General features: G+C 48.6%; 1 protein-coding gene across 1 annotated transcript in view; it reads right to left on the reverse strand.

The window, feature by feature from the left end:
- Nucleotides 1-16,998, reverse strand: part of LOC121545298 (BMP-2-inducible protein kinase-like) — a 75,641-nt gene that overhangs the window by 41,226 nt on the left and 17,417 nt on the right. Inside the window, exons 2-4 of the mRNA XM_041855718.2 lie at nt 4,469-4,587; nt 424-529; nt 1-7 (exon numbers count right to left, since the gene is read on the reverse strand). The exon at nt 1-7 is cut by the window's left edge and continues 136 nt beyond it. Coding sequence (XP_041711652.2) covers nt 1-7; nt 424-529; nt 4,469-4,587 — 232 coding nt within the window. The remainder of the gene's footprint in view (nt 8-423; nt 530-4,468; nt 4,588-16,998) is intronic.

The following is a 16,998-nucleotide window of genomic DNA, read 5'->3' on the forward strand; positions in this document are numbered from 1 at the left end:
TGACCAGCTGGGGGGAGGAGGGAGAGAGGGAATGAGGGGGGAGGGGGGAGAGAGGGAGGCGTGTGATGCAGAAGTGGGAGAGGAGAGGAGGGTGAGAAAAAGTGGAGAAGGGGGAGCAGGTGAGAGCGGGAGAGAGGGCGAGCGAACGGGAGAGAGGGCGAGCGAACGGGAGAGAGGGCGAGCGAACGGGAGAGAGGGCGAGCGAACGGGAGGGAGGAGAGATGGTGAGAAAGAGGAGTGAGAAAAATTTACAAAGTGAGATCATGTTGAAATTACAATCCTACTTTATTGGGTCAATATAAAATCACAGGTCTTGTTTGTTCAAACCTGTACAGCCTATTTTGCACCCATCTCATGCTCAATAAAACAATAATGACCTGTCCATTGTATTAAAATCACAGGGGGGGAACTTAGAACTCCTACCTTTACAGTACTCCATGAGAATGAGAACCTCCCAGACACTGTCCCCTACTGAGTTGATGGTAGAGTCCAGGTAGTTCACTATGTTCCTATGACCAGACAGCTCCTTCTGCAGAGGAGAAGAAAACAGACATTATTCTCATAGGAAGAGGGAGGACATTCATGAGAGGCCTATGGTCCTTATTAGAGCATAAGTTAATTACCATAAAACGTCCAATTAAACAGTCTCAAATATCCACCTGTCCCTTTTATTAGCCGGGCAACGTCACACATTTCAGCAAATAAAACGCCTGTTTAAAATAAACACCAGGTCTAAAGGAATTGTTTATGAGGTCACCATGAATGATTTACAAGATTTAATGTTTGATTTGTTACATAAACTTAGTAATGACTTAATTTTTTTAATGGCAATCATCTGTTTTTATAACCAGTAAGAAACTGCTAGCCATTGGCTGCTTACAACTGATAACTGCTAGCTAACTGGCAAGCACAAAAACAGTCAACAACTTCTGGAGCACAGACCCCCAGAAAGTGGCTGATCGCCATCTAGTGGTGTAAGTAAAAACTGCTAAAAATGCACAGTCAAAGAGGAGAACAATTATTGTCAAGGAAGTTTGATTTTCTCCAAATAGAAGCATGTCTATAATAAGTGCCTGTTGTGTTCAGTGATAAACAAAAAACACCAGGTTACTAATTGAAGTTTTACGGTAAGTCCTCATTACTCAGTGCTGCTTGTGACGTGCTGTTCTTTGTTTCTTTATGTACAGGTCCTCTCCCAGTGTGATGGGAGCATGACGACGTTACTCTTTATTGGCCCTGTTACAGCCATGTGAAGAAGTCACCTCTACAATGCTGTTACAGCCATGTCACCTCCACAGTACCGTTACAGCCATGTCACCTCCACAGTACCGTTACAGCCACGTCACCTCCACAGCACCGTTACAGCCATGTCACCTCCACAGCACCGTTACAGTACCGTTACAGCCATGTCACCTCCACAGTACCGTTACAGCCATGTCACCTCCACAGTACCGTTACATCCATGTCACCTCCACAGTACCGTTACAGCCATGTCACCTCCACAGCACCGTTACAGCCATGTCACCTCCACAGTACCGTTACAGCCATGTCACCTCCACAGTACCGTTACAGCCATGTCACCTCCACAGCACCGTTACAGCCATGTCACCTCCACAGCACCGTTACAGCCATGTCACCTCCACAGCACCGTTACAGCCATGTCACCTCCACAGCACCGTTACAGCCATGTCACCTCCACAGTACCGTTACAGCCATGTCACCTCCACAGCACCGTTACAGCCATGTCACCTCCACAGCACCGTTACAGCCATGTCACCTCCACAGTACCGTTACAGCCATGTCACCTCCACAGTACCGTTACAGCCATGTCACCTCCACAGCACCGTTACAGCCATGTCACCTCCACAGCACCGTTACAGCCATGTCACCTCCACAGTACCGTTACAGCCATGTCACCTCCACAGTACCGTTACAGCCATGTCACCTCCACAGTACCGTTACAGCCAGCCATGTCACCTCCACAGTACCGTTACAGCCATGTCACCTCCACAGTACCGTTACAGCCATGTCACCTCCACAGTACCGTTACAGCCATGTCACCTCCACAGTACCGTTACAGCCAGCCATGTCACCTCCACAGCACCGTTACAGTACCGTTACAGCCATGTCACCTCCACAGTACCGTTACAGCCAGCCATGTCACCTCCACAGTACCGTTACAGCCAGCCATGTCACCTCCACAGCACCGTTACAGTACCGTTACAGCCATGTCACCTCCACAGTACCGTTACAGCCAGCCATGTCACCTCCACAGTACCGTTACAGCCATGTCACCTCCACAGCACCGTTACAGCCATGTCACCTCCACAGTACCGTTACAGCCATGTCACCTCCACAGTACCGTTACAGCCATGTCACCTCCACAGTACCGTTACAGCCAGCCATGTCACCTCCACAGTACCGTTACAGCCAGCCATGTCACCTCCACAGTACCGTTACAGCCATGTCACCTCCACAGTACCGTTACAGCCATGTCACCTCCACAGTACCGTTACAGCCATGTCACCTCCACAGTACCGTTACAGCCAGCCATGTCACCTCCACAGCACCGTTACAGCCATGTCACCTCCACAGTACCGTTACAGCCAGCCATGTCACCTCCACAGTACCGTTACAGCCAGCCATGTCACCTCCACAGCACCGTTACAGTCCTACAGCCATGTCACCTCCACAGTACCGTTACAGCCAGCCATGTCACCTCCACAGTACCGTTACAGCCATGTCACCTCCACAGCACCGTTACAGCCATGTCACCTCCACAGCACCGTTACAGCCATGTCACCTCCACAGTACCGTTACAGCCATGTCACCTCCACAGTACCGTTACAGCCATGTCACCTCCACAGTACCGTTACAGCCAGCCATGTCACCTCCACAGTACCGTTACAGCCATGTCACCTCCACAGTACCGTTACAGCCATGTCACCTCCACAGTACCGTTACAGCCATGTCACCTCCACAGTACCGTTACAGCCATGTCACCTCCACAGTACCGTTACAGCCATGTCACCTCCACAGCACCGTTACAGCCATGTCACCTCCACAGCACCGTTACAGCCATGTCACCTCCACAGCACCGTTACAGCCATGTCACCTCCACAGTACCGTTACAGCCAGCCATGTCACCTCCACAGTACCGTTACAGCCATGTCACCTCCACAGTACCGTTACAGCCATGTCACCTCCACAGTACCGTTACAGCCATGTCACCTCCACAGTACCGTTACAGCCATGTCACCTCCACAGTACCGTTACAGCCATGTCACCTCCACAGTACCGTTACAGCCATGTCACCTCCACAGCACCGTTACAGCCATGTCACCTCCACAGTACCGTTACAGCCATGTCACCTCCACAGTACCGTTACAGCCAGCCATGTCACCTCCACAGTACCGTTACAGCCATGTCACCTCCACAGTACCGTTACAGCCATGTCAACTCCACAGTACCGTTACAGCCATGTCACCTCCACAGTACCGTTACAGCCATGTCACCTCCACAGTACCGTTACAGCCATGTCACCTCCACAGTACCGTTACAGCCATGTCACCTCCACAGTACCGTTACAGCCATGTCACCTCCACAGCACCGTTACAGCCATGTCACCTCCACAGTACCGTTACAGCCATGTCACCTCCACAGTACCGTTACAGCCAGCCATGTCACCTCCACAGTACCGTTACAGCCATGTCACCTCCACAGTACCGTTACAGCCATGTCACCTCCACAGTACCGTTACAGCCATGTCACCTCCACAGTACCGTTACAGCCATGTCACCTCCACAGTACCGTTACAGCCATGTCACCTCCACAGTACCGTTACAGCCATGTCACCTCCACAGTACCGTTACAGCCATGTCACCTCCACAGCACCGTTACAGCCATGTCACCTCCACAGTACCGTTACAGCCATGTCACCTCCACAGTACCGTTACAGCCATGTCACCTCCACAGTACCGTTACAGCCATGTCACCTCCACAGCACCGTTACAGCCATGTCAAGAAGTCACACCGGGACACAACTGTGTCATGGTTCCTTCAGGTCACATGGTGTGTGTGTGTGTGTGTGTGGTGTGTGTGTGTGTGGTGTGTGGTGTGTGGTGTGTGGTGTGTGGTGTGTGTGTGTGTGTGTGTGTGTGTGTGTGTGTGTGTGTGTGTGTGTGTGTGTGTGTGTGTGTGTGTGTGTGTGTGTGTGTGTGAGAGTGACTCTGTTAAAGTCAGTACAGAGACAGGCACACTCCACAGAAAACAACTAGCTGTTCAGTTACAGACGGGGTCAAAAGTTCATGGAAAAACAACATCTTGTCAATGTTCAACAACTAACTTTCTTACAGAGGTTGGTACAGGCAAGTGTATTTTCTGGATTGCATAAACTAGACTCAAGAAATCAAGTTAGGACGCATGCAAACACACACACACACACACACACACAGAGCGCTATTCTCACCATAATAGTGATCTCTCTCTTGTAGATGTTGAGGTCAGGAACGTTGTTGACATACATCCTCTTGAGAGCGCAGCGCACGCCACTGTGTGTCCGGGCCAGGAACACCACTGAGAAGCCACCTGGAGAGGAGAGGAGTGGTTAGCACCTCACACACATAAATACCTCCTGTAGCTCAGTTGGTAGAGCATGGCACTTGCGACGCCAGGGTTGTGGGTTCGATTCCCACGGGGGGGGCAGTATGAAAAATGTATGCACTCACAGAATAAAAGTGAAGACATCAAAACTATGAAATAACACATATGGAATCATGTAATAACCAAAGTGTTAAATCAAAATATATTTCATGAGAATCTTCAAATAGCCACCCTTTGCACACTCTTGGCATTCTCTCAACCAGCTTCACCTGGAATGCTTTTTCAACAGTCTTGAAGGAGTTCCCACATATGCTGAGCACTTGTTGGCTGCTTTTCCTTCACTCTGCGGTCCAACTCATCCCAAACCATCTCAATAGGGTTGAGGTCGGGGGATTGTGGAGGCCAGGTCATCTGATGAAACACTCAATCACTCTCCTTCTTGGTCAAATTGCCCTTACACAGCCTGGAGGTGTGTTGGGTCATTGTCCTGTTGAAAAACAAATGATAGTCCCACTAAGCCCAAACCAGATGGGATGGCATATCGCTGCAGAATGCTGTGGTAGCCATGCTGGTTAAGTGTGCCTTGAATTCTAAATAAATCACAGACAGTGTCAGCAGCAAAGCACCCCCACACCATCACACCACCTCCTCCATGCTTCACGGTGGGAAATACACATGCAGAGATCATCCGTTCACCCACACCGCGTCTCACAAAGACACAGCGGTTGGAATCAAAATTCTCAAATTTGGACTCCAGACCAAAAGGACAGTTTTCCACCGGTCTAATGTCCATTGCTCGTTTTTCTTGGCCCAAGCAGGTCTTCTTCTTATTGGTGTCCTTTAGTTGTGGTTTCTTTGCAGCAATTCGACCATGAAGGCCTGATTCATGCAGTCTCCTCTGAACAGTTGATGTTGAGATGTGTTACTTATTTGAGCTGTTCTTACCATAATATGGACTTGGTCTTTTACCAAATAGGGCTATCTTCTGTATACCTTGTCACAACACAACTCATTGTATTATTCTACAATGTAGAAAACAGTAAAAATAAAGAATAACCCTTGAATGAGTAGGTGTGTCCAAACTTTATTCATATAAGTATTTGTATGTTTATTGGATAGAGAGCGATGGAGGTGAAAGGTAGGCGAGAGATGTACTGAAAGAGCAGTGGGCCAGATTCAAAGCCATGCTGGCAGTGGTACATTTTACATGTACTCCAGAAGTGGTTCAGACTGCTACACCAACACAGGCCACGTCATAGCCCATTCTACACTCTCTACACACTGATCTTCATTTCACTTAGTACAAATACACACACAAAAAAAAAAAAATCTAACGCAACATTTTCAAAGGTTTTACTGAGTTACAGTTCACATAAGGAAATCAGTCAATTGAAATAAATGTATTAGGCCCTAATCTATGGATTTCATATGACTGGGAATACAGATATGCATCTGTTGGTCACAGACAGCTTTAAAAAAGTAGGGTCGTGGATCAGAAAACCAGTCAGTATCTGGTGTGACCACCATTTGCCTCATGCAGCGAGACACGTCTCCTTCGCATAGAGTTGATCAGCCTGTTGACTGTGGCCTGTGGAATGTTGTCCGACTCCTCTTCAATGGCTGTGCAAAGTTGCTGAATATTGGCGGAAACTGGAACACGCTGTCGTACACGTCGATCCAGAGCATCCCAAACATGCTCAATGGGTGACGTGTCTGGTGAGTATGCAGGCCATGGAAGAACTGGGACATTTTCAGCTTCCAGGAATTGTGTACAGATCCTTGCGACATGGGGCCGTGCATTATGATGTTGAAACATGAGGTGATGGTGGTGGATGAATGGCACAACAATGGGCCTCAGGATCTCGTCACGGTATCTCTGTGCATTCAAATTGCCATGGATAAAATGTAACTGTGTTCGTTGTCCGTAGCTTATGCCTGCCCATACCATAACCCCAAAGCCACCATGGGGCACTCTTTTCCCTACGTTGACATCAGCAAACCGTTCGCCGACACAACGCCCATACACGTGGGTTTGCGGTTCTCAGGCCGGTTGGCTCTACTGCCAAATTCTCTAAAATGACGTTGGAGGCGGCTTATGGTAGAGAAATTAACATTATATTATTTACATTTTAGTCATTTAGCAGACGCTCTTATCCAGAGCGACTTACAGTTAAGTGAGTGCATACATTTTTCATACTGGCCCCGCCGTGGGAATCGAACCCACAACCCTGGCGTTGCAAGCGCCATGCTCTACCAACTGAGCTACATGGGGCTGGCAACAGGTCTGGGGGACGTTCCTGCAGTCAGCATACCAATTGCAAACTCCCTCAAAACTTGAGACATCTGTGGCATTGTGTTGTTTGACAAAACTGCACATTTTAGAGTGGCCTTTTGTCCCCAGCACAAGGTGCACCTGTGTAACGATCATGCTGTTTAATCAGCTTCTCGATACGTCACACCTGTCAGGTGGATGGATTATCTTGGCAAAGGAGAAATGCTCACTAACAGGGTCGGAAAACAAATTTGTACACAACATTTGAGATAAATAATATTTTTGCTAATGCAACATTTCTGGGATCTTTTATTTCAACTCATGAAACATGGGACCAACACTTTACATGCTGTATTTATACCGTTTATGTTGCTTATGCCTGGAGCCCTGCACATATACAAGCCTGGAGCCAGCCCTGCACATATACAAGCCTGGAGCCAGCCCTGCACATATACAAGCCTGGAGCCAGCCCTGCACATATACAAGCCTGGAGCCAGCCCTGCACATATACAAGCCTGGAGCCAGCCCTGCACATATACAAGCCTGGAGCCAGCCCTGCACATATACAAGCCTGGAGCCAGCCCTGCACATATACAAGCCTGGAGCCAGCACTGCACATATACAAGCCTGGAGCCAGCACTACACATATACAAGCCTGGAGCCAGCACTACACATATACAAGCCTGGAGCCAGCACTACACATATACAAGCCTGGAGCCAGCCCTGCACATATACAAGTAGAGATGTGCTAACGTAGGCTTATCATCATGTAGTCTACAGCTGGTTGTCACTCGTCCACATGGGTGTGTGTGTTTCTCTCTCATTAGGGGACCGAGCGAATGGCTTCAAAGACCCGTTGCAGGGCCGGAACAAAGAAGCGCCCCACAATGGCGTCTTTGTTGCCTAACAAAAACATACTGCTCCCCGAGGTGGAGTCCTGCATCAAAGGTCGACATTTTATTTGATGCTGTTATATTACATCATGTTTTATTTGATGCTGTTATATTACATAATGTTTTATTTGATGCTGTTATATTAAATCATGTTTTATTTTATGCTGTTATATTACATAATGTTTTATTTGATGCTGTTATATTACATCATGTTTTTTACTGTAAAATAAGTGTCTCGACTGTGATAAGGGCTCGGGAATTAAGAGTAATCTGCTAAATTAACAAACAATGCTATGCCGTTGCACAGCCATAGGCTTCTACAAGCAATCGCCACTGCTGAGGTCACTGCCTTGTTGAAGATTGTGTTCCACGATACAATATAACCAGTTGATATTATGCCAGGGTTGTGGGTTCGTTTCCCACGGGGGGCCAGTATAATTTTTTTTTAAAATATGCACTCACTAACTGTAAGTCTCTCTGGATAAGAGCGTCTGCTAAATAACTAATAATAATAATAATAAACAAAGAGAGAGAAAGGACTGATGTGGGCTAATAACAGCTTAGTAGGCTTAATCTGACGATTCTCTCATCACTGTCTGCTCAGGGGAAATCCGCACCGATAATAACAACCTGTACCTGATAAAGCAGTGATCAGCTATTAAGATAACAGAAAGGCCTGTGTCCCATGCCGTGTCTGGTATCCCTGTCATCATCATCATCATTAGCAGGGCCTGTGTCCCATGCCGTGTCTGGTATCCCTGTCATCATCATTAGCAGGGCCTGTGTCCCATGCCGTGTCTGGTATCCCTGTCATCATCATTAGCAGGGCCTGTGTCCCATGCCGTGTCTGGTATCCCTGTCATCATCATTAGCAGGGCCTGTGTCCCATGCCGTGTCTGGTATCCCTGTCATCATCATTAGCAGGGCCTGTGTCCCATGCCGTGTCTGGTATCCCTGTCATCATCATTAGCAGTTAGCAGGGCCTGTGTCCCATGCCGTGTCTGGTATCCCTGTCATCATCATTAGCAGTTAGCAGGGCCTGTGTCCCATGCCGTGTCTGGTATCCCTGTCATCATCATTAGCAGTTAGCAGGGCCTGTGTCCCATGCCGTGTCTGGTATCCCTGTCATCATCATTAGCAGGGCCTGTGTCCCATGCCGTGTCTGGTATCCCTGTCATCATCATTAGCAGTTAGCAGGGCCTGTGTCCCATGCCGTGTCTGGTATCCCTGTCATCATCATTAGCAGTTAGCAGGGCCTGTGTCCCATGCCGTGTCTGGTATCCCTGTCATCATCATTAGCAGGGCCTGTGTCCCATGCCGTGTCTGGTATCCCTGTCATCATCATTAGCAGTTAGCAGGGCCTGTGTCCCATGCCGTGTCTGGTATCCCTGTCATCATCATTAGCAGTTAGCAGGGCCTGTGTCCCATGCCGTGTCTGGTATCCCTGTCATCATCATTAGCAGTTAGCAGGATCCAGAGCCACACGAAACAGACGTGTTATTACATTAGAAGACCAGCTAGACTTACCTCACATGACATCTGGATAAACTAACCTCATCACCACGACAACAGAGCAGACTAACCTCATCACCATGACAAAAGAGTAGGTCAGGGGTCAAAGCAGGGAGAAAGGGGTCAACCCTAATTAAGTGATATGAGTTGGCCTAAGTGAAATAAAATTGACTTAAGGTTAGGGATGGGCATTTGACATTTTTTGAATGTTCCGAGTTACTCGCCTGATTTTTTTTTGAGTACTTGAGTGGAAAATATATGTTTTTATAGAAAGGCCCACAATGAAAAAAAAATGTGGCGCATTTATCTATGCCAACAGATCACAACAATGCCTAACTTATCATAACCATTACAGATCAATCCTAATTGCTAAATTAACCCATTCAATCAATAAAAAAGAAAGTGCCATTTAAGATGAATTTATTGAAACCGTGATATAAAAATTGGTTATGTTATATTGTGTAACACAGGCAGTAACCTCATCGGTGGTGCTTGCTTGGAGACCCATGGGGCGGCGCACAATTGGCCCAGCGTCGTCCAGGGTAGGGGAGGGAATGGCCGGCAGGGATGTAGCTCAGTTTGCAACGCCAGGGTTGTGGGTTCGATTCCCACGGGGGGCCAGTATGAAAAAAAAAAAAATGTATGCACTCACTAACTGTAAGTCGCTCTGGATAAGAGCGTCTGCTAAATGACTAAAATGTAAATGTAGAAGCCAGTGGCTGTGCAATGGCATGGCCTTGTTTTGTTAATTTAGCAGACAAGATGCCCCTTATCACGGTCAAGACACCTATTTTACAGTAAAAAAAAAAATAACATGCAATTTAGCAGAATATTTTTGCATCTCGTACCTGGAACAGTTAACACAGGCCTTAAATTAGGTGAGTTGGAATCATTTGTTCAGGGTTACAAAACAAAATGTATTTTCGATATGCAGATGTTCGATTTAGTTTATTCTGCCTATTCTTTGGAATTTTCTAAATTGGATTAACAATTCCACATTGAACACTGCATGATGAATTACAGCCACGCCATCTGTTTGGTGAGTAGGCCTAGGTTTAATGATTGATAAAGACTAAGCTTATTTTCATGACAAACAAATGTTTTCGCATATTTTCAGTGTAGAACCTGTCTATGTTTAGGGGGGTTATAGGCTAACTGATTCCAAAACGGCACTAGCAGTTCGCAAAAGAGCCTAAGTGGAAAATAGACAGGACGTATTATTACAATGATTACAATTATTCCAAAGCTGCAGCTCGTTGTTGGAACACATATTTTTCTACTGGGGCGGCTGGTAGCTTAGTGGTTAAGAGCGTTGTGCCAGTAACCGAAAGGTCGCTGGTTCTAATCCCTGAGACGACTAGGTGAAAAAACTGTTGATGTGCCCTTGAGCAAGGCACTTAACCCTAATTGCTCCTGTAAGTTGCTCTGGATAAGAGCGTCTGCTAAATGACTAAAAAGAAAGAACCAGTCCATTTGGAATTTTTGATTAAACTGTCATCATTTGGAGCCCATCAGATACATTTTCATTGGCTCGGGGCCTCCATGTAGCTCAGTTGGTAGAGCATGGCGCTTGCAATGCCAGGGTTGTGGGTTCGATTCCCACGTGGGGCCAGTATGAAAAAATAAAATAAAAATTAGAAGAAATGTATGCACTAACTGTAAGTCGCTCTGGATAAGAGCGCCTACTAAAATTTTTATTTCTGTAGGCCTAACGGGAGCTTGTGTGCTCACTCAGCGCGCATGATGGGAGCGGAGGGGAAGGGGAAGGGGAAAGCACATTCCACCAAATAGTTTCACAGCGTTTGAAAAAAAATAAGTGATCTCTGGTTAAAGATCGAGCTTTGACATCCGTTTGAGTACTCTATTATAGAATTCTTCACGGATCCACCTGTTAACCGAATACCAGAGACCCGATCTGGGACCCGAGCAGGTCTGGATCCAGAATTCGAAATAATGTCACTGGTCTGGGTCGGATCTGATATGATTGTCACGGGTCTCTGGTATTTTAACTGCCTTGTCCAGAAGGACCCATTCAGATCCGAACGAGACTTCTGCAGTAGAGAAATATTATTATTCATGTTGCTGCTCTTTGCTTTTCACGAGAGTGGCATGTGTAGCTTGTTGTTGGCCAATCATGGTGATGTGTAGCTTGTTGTTGGCCAATCATGGCATGTGTAGCTTGTTGTTGGCCAATCATGGCATGTGTAGCTTGTTGTTGGCCAATCATGGCATGTGTAGCTTGTTGTTGGCCAATCATGGCATGTGTAGCTTGTTGTTGGCCAATCATGGCATGTGTAGCTTGTTGTTGGCCAATCATAAGTCATCAAAGAAGCACTGGGCTAGTCAGAGCCTCCGTGCGGGAAAAAGGTTAGGAGATATCTAAATCAATGGAAGATGGAATTAAAGAGTTAAAAGGAGAAGGATAGGCTACAATGAGCAAGAGCCAACAGGCAGGCTGCTACTTTATATTCTGAATTGAATTGTTTGTGACTGTGTAGGAAGAGAAAGCGCTTGCAGCATCAATTAGCCTAGCTAGCTTCTCCCGGTTTGATGCAGTCCAGACCGGTTCTAGGTAAACATTATCGGATGATAAATAACCTGGCTATGGCAGCTATTAGTCTACTACAGCTCTGTCGTAACCGGCCGCGACCGGGAGACCCATGGGGCGGCGCACAATTGGCCCAGTGTCGTCCAGGGTAGGGGAGGGAATGGCCAGCAGGGATGTAGCTCAGTTGGTAGAGCATGCAACGCCAGGGTTGTGGGTTCGATTCCCACGGGGGGCCAGTATGATTTTTTTTTTTTTTAATGTATGCACTCACTAACTGTAAGTCGCTCTGGATAAGAGCGTCTGCTGAATGACTACAATGTAAATGTATAGCGAAAGTCTGCTTGGTTGGTTGCCCTCTCATCTCTCCCTCCCTCCTTCCTGCTAGAGAATCACCTCTCTCCCTCTTGCTGTATCAGCTCTGGTTCATAAAGTAACCTTTTCTGCTGCTTCCCTCACTCGGATCTGGATCCGACTAGGTCTATACGGAACGGGTCTAGTTGTCCTCGGGTCCGTCCGGATGGGAAATCCCTCAGGTCCATTTCGGAACGGCACCAACTTTTGGACCCATGAAGGGCTCTTCTCCATGACCCATACCCATCCCTGCTTAACGTTGGCCTAAACGGCGCCAACTAGCTAGCCAGAGTCATTACCGTCATCAGTGGTCTTGTTTCTGATTGTACTGGACTGCAATAAAACTGTAACGGCCTCTAACTCAAGTTGTGCCAAGTGAGTGAACTCAAACTAATGAGATATCAAGCAGGGAGGAAGAAAGAGGAGACAAGCAGAGAGAAAGTCCCAGTCTCTCTCCCTACCAAGCCTGCCTCTCTCCCAGTCTCTCTCCCTACCAAGCCTGCCTCTCTCCCAGTCTCTCTCCCTACCAAGCCTGCCTCTCTCCCAGTCTCTCTCCCTACCAAGCCTGCCTCTCTCCCAGTCTCTCTCCCTACCAAGCCTGCCTCTCTGCCTGCCTACTTGACGGAGGCCATATGGTTCAGGATCAGGTTCTCACTAAATCACAGTCCTGTTCCTTTTGTTCACACACATGCCAACCACGGAAGTGCAGCGGCTATAGAGTCCATTATGCCTTAGCAGAGATGGTTTGTTATAGGGCATTGTGCCCTGTGTACAGAGAGAGGAGAGAGCGAGACGGGAGAGAGAGGAGAGAGCGAGACGGGAGAGAGAGGAGAGGAGAGAGCGAGACGGGAGAGAGAGGAGAGGAGAGAGCGAGACGGGAGAGAGAGGAGAGGAGAGAGCGAGACGGGAGAGAGAGGAGAGAGCGAGACGGGAGAGAGGGAGGGAGCGGGGAGAACAGGGAGCGGGGAGAGAGGGAGCCTCTCTCCCTGCCTACTTGACGGAGGCCATATGGTTCAGGATCAGGTTCTCACTAAATCACAGTCCTGTTCCTTTTGTTCACAAACACGCCAACCACGGAAGTGCAGCGGCTATAGAGTCCATTATGCCTTAGCAGAGATGGTTTGTTAGAGGGCATTGTGCCCTGTGTACAGAGAGAGGAGAGAGAGAAAGAGAGGGGAGAGAGGGACAGAGGAGAGGGCGAGAGGGGGGAGGGAGGGGGAAGGTTTTAGAGAGGAAGAGAGAGAGCGAGAGGAAAGAGCGAGAGGGGAGAGGGTAGAGAAAGAAGGGAGACTGGAGAGAGGAGAGAGCGAGAGGGGGGAGACAGGGAAGAGGAGGGGGGAGAGCGAGAGAGGGGGGAGAGAAAGAGAGAGGGGATGGGGAGAGAGAGAAGGGAGAGGGTAGAGAAAGAAGGGAGACTGGAGAGAGCGAGAGGGGGGAGACGGGGAGAGAGAGCGAGAGAGGGGGGAGGGAGAGAGAAGGGAGAGGGGGTAGAGAGAGGGGGGAGAGGCGAGAGCGGAGAGAGAGGGGGGAGACGGGGAGAGGCGAGAGCGGAGAGCGAGAGGGGGAGGGAGAGCGGAGAGAGGGCAGGGGGAGAGAGGGGGTAGGGAAAGAGTAGAGAGAAAGGCGAGAGTAGAGGGGGAGAGTAGAGGGGGGAGAGAGATGGAGAGACGAGAGGAGAGAGGGGGAGAGAGGGCAGGAGGAGAGAGATGGGGAGAGAGAGGGCTCGAGGGGAGGGAGAGGGCTCGAGGGGAGAGAGAGAGGGCTCGAGGGGAGGGAGAGAGGGCTCGAGGGGAGAGAGAGGGCTCGAGGGGAGAGAGCTCGAGAGAGGGCTCGAGGGGAGGGCTCGAGGAGAGAGGGCTCGAGGAGGGCTCGAGGGAGAGAGGGCTCGAGGGGAGAGAGGGCTCGAGGGGAGAGAGGGCTCGAGGGGAGAGAGGGGAGAGAGGGAGGGGAGAGAGGGAGCGAGGGGAGAGAGGGAGGGAGGAGAGAGAGGGAGGGAAGGAGGGGAGAGAGCGGGAAGGAGGGGAGAGAGCGGGAAGGAGGGGAGAGAGCGGGAAGGAGGGAGAGAGAGCGGGAAGGAGGGAGAGAGAGCGGGAAGGAGGGGAGAGAGAAGGAGGGGAGAGAGAAGGAGGGGAGAGAGGGAAGGAGGGGAGAGAGGGGGGGAAGGAGGGGAGAGAGGAGGGGAGAGAGGGGGAGGGAGGGAGGGGAGAGAGAAGGGAGAGGGAGGGGAGAGAGGGAGGGAGGGAGGACAAGGCTCCTACTCTGCTGTTTCAACAGACCTGCCTTTGGCTTCCCTCTGTATTCATTTAGATCAGCTTTCATTCAGAGTGGAAGATGGAGGCTATGCACGGCTCGTACAGCAGTACTGCTCCTACATCAGTTGTATAGCGGAGAGGAAAATAAATACAATAAAAAGACCTAACTCAAGGGCACACGCACTTAAATGACCAGTTACACAAAGAAGTGTAGAGGAATCGGGATTACAATCAAAACGGCCTGAGCTGGATGTTATGGAAACATTGGGTGTTTTAACAACCAAAAGGGCAGAAACTGAAACTGGTCTGGTCTGATGCACGGAACAGCCTCTCCCTCCATTTCACTTGCACAGACTTGACTGACCTAATTTTCTCCCACTACAGCTCAATTATGGTGTGTACAGCAACGTCTGTCTGGCGAGTGTGAACGGCAAGCATGAAGGTCTATGCCGTCAGCTTTCTTTAATCTACCTTGGCCCGCTTACCTTTGTCCTCAAAGTTTAACCTACCTACCTTGGTATTTTTCTGTAGCTAGCCAACATCTCTTCATGGTTCATTCTCAGGGTCAGTTCATTAAGCACCACACAGAACAACACTAACAGGGAGTGAATAGCTGAAAGGTTGTTTTTTTTCGTGTTGCAAAATGTTGTGCTACAGTGTGCCCTAATGAATGCAACCCAGGTGTGCATGGGGCAGAGCACCACAGAAGAAGTAAGATGAGGAGCAGTGTGACATGTGACTGTATCCAAGTCTTAGTGAGCAGCCAGGCTTAACCCTGGCCATATATGGTAGCCTGTCTTATTGTTGCTGCAGAGTTCTTAGCTCTGGAGAGGTTCTGGCACGGCTCAGTCTTTCCTCCCAATAGATCTTCCCAACGGCAGTTATGATCGACCGGGCTGAGAGAGACAAGTGGCAGCACTTCAGAGGCTTAATGATGGGATAGAAGGGGAGAATAGAGGAGGGGAAGCGAGGAGGGAGGGAGGGTGGGGTGGGAAGGAGGGAGGGAGGGAGGGGTGGGAAGGAGGGAGGGAGGGAGGGGTGGGAAGGAGGGAGAGGTGGGAAGGAGGGAGGGAGGGAGGGAGGGTGGGGTGGGAAAGAGAGGGGGAGTAGAGGGGGAGATGGGTTCTTTGGGGGGAAAAGACACATTACATCACAGGGGTCAGCAGTGAAAACAAGGAGAACCAAGTCTCAACAAGTGTCTGGAGCCTCTAGACAAACAAGACTAGGTTGGAAAGCGTGGGGTGTGGGGCTGGGAGGAGCGCTGTACTTTGAAACAGAGAAGGAGAGCTTTGTTGGCGACAGGTGTCCAACGAGAGGTGCTTTTAAAGTAGGGATGAGAGTGGTGCTTCGTTTAGGTTTGACAAACACCACGTTGAGAAGCAAAAACAGTTGGTCCCATTCCATGATAAATAAAAAAAAGAACATTTCAAGAGTTCTTTAGGTCAGTGGAATCCCCCTCACTCTCCTAATCAGAATAAATTAGCCTATTAGGTCATTCAGACGGATTGCATTACATAGTGGAAACCAAAATATCAGGCAATGTACTGACAGATCCAACTCAAAATCTTCTAAGGAAACTTCTCATCTCATACAGTGGAGGGGGAAAAGTATTTAGTCAGCCACCAATTGTGCAAGTTCTCCCACTTAAAAAGATGAGGCCTGTAATTTTCATCATAGGTACACGTCAACTATGACAGACAAAATGAGGGGGAAAAATCCAGAGAATCACATTGTAGGATTTTTAATGAATTTATTTGCAAATTATGGTGGAAAATAACTATTTGGTCAATAACAAAAGTTTCTCAATACTTTGTTATATACCCTTTGTTGGCAATGACACAGGTCAAACGTTTTCTGTAAGTCTTCACAAGGTTTTCACACACTGTTGCTGGTATTTTGGCCCATTCCTCCATGCAGATCTCCTCTAGAGCAGTGATGTTTTGGGGCTATCGCTGGGCAACACGGACTTTCAACTCCCTCCAAAGATTTTCTATGGGGTTGAGATCTGGAGACTGGCTAGGCCACTCCAGGACCTTGAAATGCTTCTTACGAAGTCACTCATTCGTTGCCCGGGCGGTGTGTTTGGGATCATTGTCATGCTGAAAGACCAAGCCACGTTCCATCTTCAATGCCCTTGCTGATGGAAGGAGGTTCACTCAAAATCTCACGATACATTCTTTCCTTTACACGGATCAGTCGTCCTGGTCCCTTTGCAGAAAAACAGCCCCAAAGCATGATGTTTCCACCCCCACGCTTCACAGTAGGTATGGTGTTCTTTGGATGCAACTCAGCATTCTTTGTCCTCCAAACACAAAAAGTTATATTTTGGTTTCATCTGACCATATGACATTATCCCAATCCTCTTCTGGATCATCCAAATGCACTCTAGCAAACTTCAGACGGGCATGGACATGTACTGGCTTAAGCAGGGGGACACGTCTGGCACTGCAGGATTTGAGTCCCTGGCGGCGTAGTGTGTTACTGATGGGAGGCTTTGTTACTTTGGTACCAGTTCTCTGCAGATCATTCACTAGGACCCCCCGTGTGGTTCTGGGATTTTTGCTCACC

This window comes from Coregonus clupeaformis, chromosome 16 (genome assembly GCF_020615455.1).
Source record: "Coregonus clupeaformis isolate EN_2021a chromosome 16, ASM2061545v1, whole genome shotgun sequence".
In the NCBI taxonomy this organism is placed as follows: Eukaryota; Metazoa; Chordata; class Actinopteri; order Salmoniformes; family Salmonidae; genus Coregonus; species Coregonus clupeaformis.